This window comes from Myxocyprinus asiaticus, chromosome 1 (genome assembly GCF_019703515.2).
Source record: "Myxocyprinus asiaticus isolate MX2 ecotype Aquarium Trade chromosome 1, UBuf_Myxa_2, whole genome shotgun sequence".
NCBI classification, from domain to species: Eukaryota; Metazoa; Chordata; class Actinopteri; order Cypriniformes; family Catostomidae; genus Myxocyprinus; species Myxocyprinus asiaticus.
The window spans coordinates 39,681,556-39,692,894 of NC_059344.1; the positions used below are offsets into that span (position 1 = coordinate 39,681,556).

General features: G+C 46.4%; 1 protein-coding gene across 1 annotated transcript; it reads right to left on the reverse strand.

The window, feature by feature from the left end:
• Positions 1-688: 688 nt before the first annotated feature.
• Positions 689-9,291, reverse strand: LOC127444425 (5-hydroxytryptamine receptor 5A-like). Its single transcript, XM_051703796.1, has 2 exons — positions 8,584-9,291; positions 689-1,021 (listed from the first exon to the last, which is right to left on the reverse strand). The coding sequence occupies exons 1-2, from the start codon at positions 9,289-9,291 to the stop codon at positions 689-691; spliced, it is 1,041 nt and encodes a 346-aa protein (XP_051559756.1).
• Positions 9,292-11,339: the final 2,048 nt, after the last annotated feature.

An 11,339-nucleotide genomic window follows, 5' to 3' on the forward strand; every position in this document is an offset into this window, starting at 1 on the left:
CATCTTTTGCCCTTTGACGTACTTCATAAGAAATTAAATTAATGAAAGGAAAGGAAATGCAATGAAGTCTATAAGTGCTCATGTTACATCTCTCCTTAGCCAAGCTCTTTTAGGCCAAGGCTCAGACTTTAAACAAGTGTACTTATCCTTACTTTGTGTCTTTGTGTCTTTGGCTCTTTAAACCATAGAAAAATACATTGGCCAATAGATGATAAATGGCTTACTGGCTTAATTTGATGTTTGGAAACCCATTCAGAACAGTGGAAAACAGCCATGGTTTTTCTCCTAAGAGTTTGTTGAGATGGTGAGCATTACATTTTAATATTTAATGGTTCAGTTTTGCTTAAGGGGAAAACAGCACAAAGCACTTGGATGGTTTTAGTAGACAGCACTGCTTATTTAGCAGATGGTGTCTTACTTGTCTAACCATGAAGACATCATCAGCAGCCATAAATAGATATTTTATTACCAGCAGGTGAAAATCACTAGAAACATCACTAGGTCTGCAGTTTCTTGATGTGTGTCGGATGCCCCCTCTTCAACTTAAAACACAGGTTAGAGCCAACTCATTTGTGCTCTTGCTTTTGTATCTTTTCTGTATTATCTTTTGATGATGTTCTCATTTTCTACAAAAAAAAAAAAAAAAAAAACTTTAGGTTTTCATTCCAGTCTTTCTTCTGTCCATTCCTTATCGCTGTCTGGAGAAAAGGTTTCTGAAAGCATTGTTGTAGTTCTTGTTAAAGGCTGTATAGATGAGTGGATTGAAGAAGGAGTTTGAGTAGCCTAGCCATAGAAAGACACTTTTCCAGACAGGGGGGATGTCACATGAACAGAGCGGAATGATGAGCTCAGCAAGGAAAAAGGGAATCCAACAGAGCACAAATACACCAATCAAGATGCCCACCATCAGAGCAGCTCTCCTCTCTTTCTGCTCCCGCCACGTCTCACCATCTGTCTGGAATGATACAGTGGCGTGACGAACCGTAAAGGCCATCTGCGGCTGCCGTTCTGCCTCCTTTACCTGGCAAACAAATAAGAAGGTAAAGAAATGTATTGGTACTGCTAATGGGGTACGTTAGAAAATCAGAAAGTTAATTTGCTCAAATTATTTACAATTTAAGACTAATAACAATTTGATAAGTTAAAATAACAAAGCAATGTGAAACAGGAGATGTAAAACAGGTGAGGCAATTGTGTCATAGTATATAAGGAGCCTCCAAAAACAGCCTAGTCCTTCAAGAGCAAGGATCATTTGAGATTTGTCTATTTGCCAACAGTTTCTTCAGCAAATAATCCAGCACTTTGAGAACAATGTTCCCCAAAGACAAATTGGAATGATTTTGGACATTTAACCCTCTACAGTTCACAATATAGTTAAAAGATTCAAGGAATCTGGTCAAATCTCGGTGTGTAAAGGGCAAGATGAAAACCACTTCTGAATGCATGTGATATCTGATCTCTCAGACATCACTGTCTTAAAAAACATCATTCATCTGAAATAGATATCATGAACATGGGCTTGGGATAACTTATGTAAACCTTTGTTAGTCAACACCACTCGCCGCTGCATCCACAGATGCAAATTAAGACTTTACTATGTAAAGCAGAAGCCCTACATCAACACTGTCCAGAAGCTCTGCTGACTTTTCTGGGCTTGGTCTCATCTTAGATGGGAATTAGAACAGTGGAACCATGTTTTTTGGTCCGATGAATCCACATTTCAAATAGTTTTTGAAAAATACAGCTGTCGTGTTCTCCGGGCCAAAGAGGAAAAGGACCATCCAAGCTGTTATCAGCTTCAGGTCCAAAAGCCAGTGTCTGTATGGGCCAGGGGTGTGTCAGTGCCCATGGCATGGGTAACTTGCATATCTGTGAGGACACCATTAATGCAGACAGATATGTAAAACCTTTGGAGCAGCATTTACTGTCTTTTCCAGGGACGTCCCGGCATTTTCAGCAGGACAACTTCAAACCACATACTGGCCGAATAAGCAGAGAGTGCCTGTGCTAGATTGGCCTGCCTGCAGTCCTGACCATCTTCAATTGAGAATGTGTGATGCATTATGAAGCACACAATATGGCAACAAAGACCCCATACAATTGTGCAGCTGAAGACCTGCATAATGGGTGAATGGGAGGAAATTCCACTTTTTAAACTTAGCAAACTTGTGTCTTTAGTGCTTAAATGCTTAATAAGTGTTATTAGAAGAAATAGCAGTGGTAAACACTCGACTGTCCCAACTGTTTTGGAGTGTGTTTTAATCATCTGATTTGAAATTACTGTACATAAAAAAACATTGAAATTCACAAGGTAAAACATCATATAATGTTTAGTTGTAGTGTTTCAATATAGCAAAGGGTGAATATAATTTACAAATCACTCCTTTTTGTTTTTCAGAATTGGGGTTGTATAAACAACCCTTAATGAGCAGCACTTTTTAGCATTGAGATCATAGTAAAGGACTTCATGATTCACAGAATAATCTTTCAATCCATCAATATGGAAACAAGGTAAGTCACATTAGCATGTTACATGAGGTAAGATGTGTATTTCAGTCAGAGTGAATATTATATAGAGAAGAGTTGGGTAAAACATGCTAGTTTTAAGTTCCCTTTCAAGTTGATCATTTTGACTCTGTGTCATTGCTGATGCTATGAGGTTATCTCTGCAGCTGTAACCTATCTCTGAAACTCTTTAAAATCACAACAGTTTTAATCGGCAGAGCTATCTTGTCAGAATTTTCTGCACATCAACTGGAGTTTTCTATTGGATTTGCCATCAATTGGATTCGCTGTCAAGATTTGCGCATCCTTACAGCGGGTGGATTGGCTTATTATTGACACTTTGTCGTTGTGACGACAGCGCATGGATTTTATTCTACTCCTATGTTTCAGCAGAAATGCCGTTTCACTGCTTCACCAGCGAGCAGATTATTTCTATGGCTTGTTGTGCCTCAAAGGAAAGTATCCTTTGAATAATTTAAATGTTTTTAGCATGCAACAAAAACTCTACTGCTTGATTGTGTTTGTATGTATTTTTATCCTGTGCAGAAGCATCTAAAAAGAGGTGTTTGCTTAACAATGTCTTTTTCAAGGAGGTATTATGTCTCCTTGTGAAAGATGTGACAGAGATGATACTGGAGGACGATGCTCAGAGCAGGTTTTAGAGCTGCTACTTCCAGGTCACATATAGAACCCTCCGCTCTTCCCTGAACCCTCGCGGCTCGATGATTGGTTCCTGGGCTCACGGCGCCACTCAAAGCCATGCCCCGACCCCGTTCCTTTCTTCCTGGAAGTGCATGAAGATCTAACAAGGTCGTGGGAGGCACTTTTTACTGCCCGGTCCCGATCTTTTCAGCTTCCCCGCCCTCACTACCCTCAATGGTGGGGCGGCCATGGGCTATTCGGCAATCCCCCGGTGGATAAAGGCGCTCTCGGTGCACCTATGACCTCAGAGCCCTGCCACCTGGCGTGGGTGCCCAAAGCCCCCTTCCAAGACCTGTGGGCTTACGTCGTCTCTGACGGCCAAGGCCTACGGTGCTGCTGGACAAGCCGCCTCTGCCCTGCATGCCATGGCTCTCCTGCAAGTCCGCCAAGGCACTAAAGGAACTGCATGAAGGTAGTTCTGCCCCAGGATTGATGCAGGAACTGCGCTCGGCGACCGACCTCGCTCTCCGAGCGACGAAGGTCACAGCGCAGACTCTCGGGCGGACGATGTCCACATTAGTGGTCCAGGAGCGCCACCTTTGGCTGAACCTGATCGAGATGGGTGAGGCCGACAGGACACGGTTCCTTGCTGCCCCCATCTCCCAGGCTGGCCTATTTGGCGACACTGTCAAGGACTTTGCCCAGCAGTTCTCAACGGTGGAGCAGCAGACGAGGCCCCACCCGCCGGTACGTCCGACGAGATTGTCCCTTTGGTTCCCCTCGTGCGGAGCTTGGATGCATGGCTTGCGCTTTCCAATCCATCGCGATGGCTGGTTCGGACTGTCCGACTCGGCTACGTGATTCAGTTCGCCAGGCACCGCCCAGGTTCAGCGGTATCCACTTCACCTTGGTCAAGAGCGAAAATACTGCTACCTTGCGCGCGGAGATCACCACCCTCCTACGGAAGGGTGCGATAGAGCCTGTCCCTCCAGCCGAGATGAAGAAGGGGTTTTAGAGCCCCTACTTCATCGTACCGAAAAAAGGCGGTGGGTTGTGGCCAATCTTGAACCTGCGAGTACTGAACCGGGCTTTACACAGACTCCCGTTCAAGATGCTGACGCAAAAACGCATTCTGGCGAGCGTCCGGCATCAAGATTGGTTCGCGGCGGTAGACCTGAAGGACGCGTACTTCCACGTCTCTATTCTACCTCGACACAGACCCTTCCTGCGGTTTGCATTCGAGGGTCAGGCGTATCAGTACAAGGTCCTCCCTTTCGGCCTGTCCTTGTTTCCTCACGTCTTCACGAAGGTCGCAGAGGCAGCCCTTGCCCCGTTAGGGGAAGTGGGCATTCGCATTCTCAACTATCTCTACTGGCTAATCCTAGCTCACTCTCGGGACATGTTGTGTGCACACAGGGACTTGGTGCTCTCACACCTCAGCCGACTAGGGCTTCGGGTCAACTGGGAAAAGAGCAAGCTCCTCCCGGTTCAGAGCATCTCTTTCCTCGGTTTGGAGTTGGACTCAGTCTCTTTGACAGCGCGCCTCACAAACGAGTGCACCCAGTCTGTGCTGGCCTGTTTGAAGGCTTTCAAACAGAAAACAGCACTTCCACTGAAATTCTTTCAGAGGCTCCTGGGGCATATGGCATCCTCAGCGGTGGCCACCCCGCTCGGGTTGATGCATATGAGACCGCTTCAGCACTGGCTTCAGACTTGAGTCCCAAGATGGGCATGGCGCTGCGGGACACATCGCGTGGTCATCATGCCGGTCTGTCACCATCTTTTCAGCCCTTGGACCGACCTCTTATTTCTACGGGCAGGTGTTCCCCTAGAACTGGTCTCCAGGCACGTCGTGGTCATGACGGACACCTCCAAAACGGGCTGGGGCACTGTTTGCAACGGGCACGCAGCCGCCGGCTCGTGGACAGGCCCGCGACTGCATTGGTACATCAACTGCCTCGAGTTGTTGGCAATTCTGCTCACCCTGCGGAGGTTTCGGCCATTGATCCAGGGCAAGCACGTGTTAGTTTGGACAGACAACACGGCAACGGTAGCATATGTCAACCGCCAAGGCGGTCTGCACCCGCCGTTTCCTCCTCTGGAGTCAGCAGCACTTCAAGTCGCTGTGAGCCACTCACATTCCGGGCAACCTCAACACTACAGCGGACACGCTGTCATGGCAGGTTACCCTCAGGGGAGAGTGGAGATTCCACCCTCAGGTGGTCCAGCTGATTTGGAGTCGATTCGGACAGGCACAGGTGCACCTGTTCGCCTCCCAAGAATCCTCCCACCAAGGCCCCCCTCGTCATAGACGCGCTGGCACACAGCTGGCCCCTTGGCCTGCACAAATATGCGTTTCCCCCAGTGTGCCTACTTGCACAGACCCTGTTGAGGAGCAGGTCGTCCTGGTAGCACCCTACTGGCCCACCCAGACGTGGTTCTTGGACCTCACGCTCCTCGCAACAGCCCCCCCTGGCGAATTCCCTTGAGGAAGGACCTTCTTTCTCAGGGACGGGGCACCATCTGGCACCCGTGACCAGACCTCTGGAATCTCCATGTCTGGCCCCTGGACGGGACATGGAAGACCTAAGCAGTCTACCACCCATGGTGGTAGACACGATCACTCAGGCTAGGGCCCCCTCTACGAGGCGCCTGTATGCCTTTAAGTGGTGCCTGTTCACTAAGTGGTGTTCTTCCTGACGGGAAGACCCCCAGAGATGCGCAGTCGGATCAGTGCTTTCCTTCCTGCAGGAAAGGTTGGAAGGGAGGCTGTCCCCTTCCACCTTGAAGGTGTACGTTACCGCCGTAGCAGCACACCATGATGCAGTCGATGGTAAGTCCTTAGGGAAGCACGACCTGATCATCAGGTTCCTGAGAGGCGCCAGGAGGCTGAATCCCTCCAGACCGCACCTCGTTCCCTCATGGGACCTCTCTGTAGTTCTTCAGGGTCTACAGAGAGCCCCCTTTGAGCCTTTGCAGTCAGCTAAGTTTAAGGTCCTTGAAGACTGCCCTCCCGACTGCGCTCACTTCCATCAAGAGGGTAGGAGACCTCCAAGCATTCTCTGTCAGCGAAACGTGCCTGGAGTTCGGTCCGGGCTGCTCTCACATGATCCTGAGACCCCGACCGTGCTATGTGCCCAAGGTTCCCACGACCCCTTTTAGGGATCAGGTGGTGAACCTGCGAGCGTTGCCCCAGGAGGAGGCAGACCCAGCCCTATAGTTGCTGTGTCTGCTGTGCGCTTTACGCATCTATTTGGATCACACACAGTGCTTTAGGATCTCTGAGCAGCTCTTTGTCTGCTTTGGTGCACAGCAGAAAGGAAGCAATGTCTCCGAGCAGAGGATTGCACTGGCTCATTGACACCATAGCTATGGCATATCACGCCCAGGACATGCCGCCCCTGGTAGGGCTACGAGCCCATTCTACTAGGGGTGTAGTGGCCTCCTGGGCCCTGGCCAGGGGTGCCTCTCTAACAGACATTTGCAGAGCAGTAGGCTGGGCAACACCCAACACCTTTGCAAGGTTCTACAACCTCCGGGTGGAACCGGTTTTGTCCCAGGTAGTGACACGCAATACAAGCGGATAAGCCCGGGATAGCCGGCCGGGTGTATCGCTTGCACATAGCGCCTTCCACCTCTTTTGAGCTGAAGACGTGCACCGTTAATTCTCAGTAGTGTTCACAAACTATGTTCCCTGGTTGACTTCCTCCGAGCCCTGTGGCAGTCGAGTTTTCGGAGAGACTCGCTGCCGGCCCAGTACACGTGCTAACTAAGAGCCCTGTTCTGGGGTAGGTGCTCCGAATGTGGCAGTTCCCTGTAAGGTAAAACCCCATGCGATGTATATCTTCTGCTAATTCGTTGTTGGCAAACTGCGTCTTCCTAGGGCAGAGTCCCTCTGCCCCAGTCTCCATATTTGTAGTAACTCCTCCCCTGTTGGGTAGGATCTACCTTGAAGACTTTCCACATGGTCGGTTAAATTTTTCCATTTAAATATCCCCCCCTCTCTTTGGGCGAGGTGTGGTCTCCGCGGTGTCCTCCCCTTGGGAGGGACACCCCCCGACTAGACCTGGCGGCCCAGTCGGATAATCCCCCTTCTTTTTTAGGGAGTTGAAAAAAGAAGGGGAAAAGAGGCCATGACTGGGTTAGCCTGTCTCTATCTTTTGGGTAGTCGACTTGTCCACAAAGGGCAGTTCGACACTCATAACTATGTTGGGGGATGTTACGTGTCGACCTGGTGTGCTGGCTACGAGGCACACAGTGGTCTGCCCTTCACACACCGCCAGTTCACGTAAAACAGTTCAGCCAGTTGTGGCATTTCGTATAGGGACCCCTAGTGTCACTACATCGACACAACGTTGAGTGAGTGACAGATAGGGAATGTCATGGTTACTTGCATAACCTCTGTTCCCTGATGGAGGGAACGAGACGTTGTGTCCCTCCTGCCACAATGCTGAACTACCCACTGAAATGGCTGGACCTTGTCTCGGCTCCTCAGCATAAAACCTGAATGAGTGGTTGCATACCAGCTCCTTTTATACCCGTATGTCCAGGGGAGTGGCATGCAAATACCACTCACCGATTTTCATTGGCCTTTTATCAAAGACCAGAGGTGTCTCGGGCTCCCAAGAGTGACCCCTAGTGTCACTACATCGACACAATGTCTCGTTCCTTCCATCAGGGAACGGAGGTTATGCAAGTAACCATGACGTTTTTCTTGGTTGTTGGCAGATAGGATGTTCCAGGCTTCTTGGAGAATTTGCCACAGTTCTTCTATCTATTTAGGCTCTCTCAATTGCTTCTGTCTCTTTATGTAATCTCAGACTGACACGATGTTCAGTGGGGGACTCTGTAGGGGCCATGACATCTGTTGCAGGGCTCCCTGTTCTTCTATTCTAATCTTTTCTATTTGCAAAAGTAATGTTTGGGAGTCTAATATTTATATTTCCTATTGACACACTAAAGCTGAAGATATAAATAACCATCTTAAGACAAATGCTTTTGTGAAACATCTTATAGACTATTGCACAGTACTGTATATATATATATATATATATATATATATATATATATATATATATATATATACACACACACACACACATACAACACTGTATATGGCTCTCAACCAGGGGATCAGGGTCCACAAGGAGGCCTTAGCAAATTTCCAAGTGGGCTGCATGGTGACTCAAAATTGTTTAAAATAAGTGAAAATTATCTAACTTAATTAAAGTGCTAAAAAATCAAGATAAATGCATGAAAATTTACATTTTACAGTTTCTGAAATTTCTGGGATCACAAAATTAATTGTGATTAATTGTTTGAATCTATCGACACGCCTAGTTTCTGGAGAGAGGGGACCTTCAAATATTTTCTTGCACATTGGGGGGCCCTGGGAGTCAAAAAGAGTTGAGAACCACTGAGATACATAATTTTTACCTCTATGACCTCAGCCATTGGTGTGATGGTGTTGGTTTTGCAGGAGCCAATGCGAAACTTGGCAGCCTTGTAGATCTTCCAGTAGACAAAGAGTACCACACAGAGGGGCAGGTAGAAGGCTCCAAAAGTGGAGAATACTGTGTAGGAGGGCTCCTGGCTTACTTGACAAGTCAGGCGCTCTTCTGAGTAGGTCTCACCCCAACCAAAGAGTGGCGAAAGTGAGATAACAGATGAGAGTAGCCACGTGAGGCCAATCATCACATTGGAGATCCTTTTGCGTGTCTTAAGTGTGTACTCCAGGTGTCGTGTGATGGACCAGTAACGATCTAGGGCAATGGCTGTCACGTTCCAGATACTGGCTGTGCAGCAGAGCACGTCGCAAGAGATCCAGACCTGACACAAGGCCCGACCCAGAATCCAGCAGCGACCATACAGCTCCCTAACCAAACTTAGAGGCATAACCAGTCCTGCAACCATCACGTCCGAGATGGCCATGGAGGCAACCAGATTGTGGGGAACGCGATGGAAGGTGCGCACCCTCAGAATGGTCACCAAAACCAGAAGGTTCCAAACAAAGGTGGCCACCACTAGCATGGCCAGCAAAGTAAGGGTGAGAACGCTGAAGACAGAAAATGGACGGTACAAATTACCCGATTCTGAGCCACCAGAGTAATTCGCTGAGAGAACTGTAACATTTGGTTGAGTCATGGTGCCATGCAATGTTATGCAAATAGATATCTGGCTCTCATTTGAGAACAAGGTGAAAATGATTTTCCCTTCTTATTTCAACAGGCATGGTTTTATTGTTGTGATTTTTCAAGGTCCTTAATCGAAATGCATTTGCAGGAGTTAGTTTTCTGAGCAACCTTCAATTTGTGAGCTTCTTGTCCTTTAGCTTACAGTTCTGTATCTTGAGCACACAAATGGTAGGCTTTTCAAAGTACTGCCATTTGGATGACAGGCAGCCATTACATTAGGCTTGGACATATTGCTACTTGCATGTTTATAGCTTTCGGCAGTTGAGAAGTTCTTCTGAGGACACACATGTAAAGGTGTGAGAAGCCATCCTCCATCCTATAACACAAAAAAGGCATTCATTAATTTGATTGTTCATACCTTAAAATCCTCTAAGTTAGACTGGCTGAAATAGAAAACTCCTAAGCCTCAGGGCATGGAGTCAGGTTGATTCACGTTTAGTCAGTCAAGTGCTCTGTCCAATAACTTGGACAACAATTTTGGAGAGCACAGGATTCTTGCATTAACACGAATTTTTTGATTGTTCAAAGCTAATTTTTGCAGTATTTTGCCTTTCTATTAAATTGGCTTATTTATTATTTATTGCTTTGTAATCGAGTCCATGGAGTCCTCGAGGCTTCAGATCCTCCATTGGTTAAATGTAATTATAAGTGCTTGTGAAACTGAATTGGTTCAATTATATGAAGCAATTGAATTTGAATATATATCTACATATTGACCTTTCTGCATAAATGTCAACTGCTAAGAGATCCATCCCCATGAAGAAGCATCTTTATCCCAAAAGTACAGCCATCTCTGTAGAAAACTGGCAGTACCTTTGCCAGAGGCTGTGAAGAAGTATTTTAGAGCCAAAATGCTTTGCTTTTCATGATTTCCTGTTTTATGCATATGAAAATTGAACCTCTGTTGGCTTCAAAACCCTATTAGGAGCACAAAGATCAGCATGCTAGTCAAGAGAGCTCAGTTGTAAAATCATGAAGACATCAAATACCTGTCAGCAACACAACAGCCCAGGGAATGTTACGTGCTGTCACATCAGTGATGAAACAATTAGACTTTTTTACCCTGTTGATTGCAAAGTGTGGTTTGTCCTCTGCTTGAAACAAATTTGACTAAACTGACTAAAATCACACTTTTATGCTATGTGCTGAGGAGAAACAAAAAAAAAAACAAAAAAAAATAAACAAAAAAAATGAATAAATGGGATTGGTTGACAGTAGTGACAAAAGGGCACTGAGGTGTCAACAGACATTTCGTGTTGATTAATGCACCTCTGATTGCCAATAGCATATCTCATTACCCTGCATGCTCATCAGGAAGTCTGCAGTCTGTCCTGTCTGAAGATAGGAAACATGCAGTGTCCACACTCAGTAGGTTCATTACCACACACAAGCACAGAGGAACACTGATTTCAGATTCTCTCTCATTTTCTCAGAACAATGATGAGCTCTATTTACTCTGTTGGTATGACAGAGTCACAATTTCATATGCCGTGGCTAAGGATAAAATTAGATTTATGGAAAATCTAAGATCTACATCAAAAAATTCTGTCTTAGTGGCTTGCTGAAATTGCCCACTTTTGAGTTACTTTGGATAATATTCATCCTTCATTTTCTTCTCTTTCATCTTTCTTCTCTCTCTGCATCTCTTCACCTCATCTTTATATATTTCCCTTCTCTTGTCTCCCTCCACTCCCATCTCTTTTATTATCTTGTGCCCAGAGCCATGAAACTGGACACACATGCACCTAAACACATACTCAGTAGCAAAAAAGCCCCCTCAGCAGATTGTCTTGGTAGTGTACAACTAAACATTCCTGACAGTTACCCTGCTCAGAGATGAAGACACCTGTCACTTACTGCCATTCATAGAAGAGTGAACTTATTTCTGGATTATTATTATTTATTTATTTTTTTACTGTAAAGGCTTCAGTAGATATTGCACAAGTGTTTGTGAGCGTGTGATGCTTCTGGGACTCCTTGATGGAGTGTTCACTGCTA

Excerpts from the sequence above, each read along its gene's own strand:
- LOC127444425 (XM_051703796.1), bottom strand. The coding sequence starts at position 9,291 with ATGACTCAACCAAATGTTACAGTTCTCTCAGCGAATTACTCTGGTGGC. Across the intron at positions 1,022-8,583 it reads CAATGGCTGAGGTCATAGAG|GTAAAGGAGGCAGAACGGCA; the intron begins GTAAAAATTATG and ends TTTGTTTGCCAG.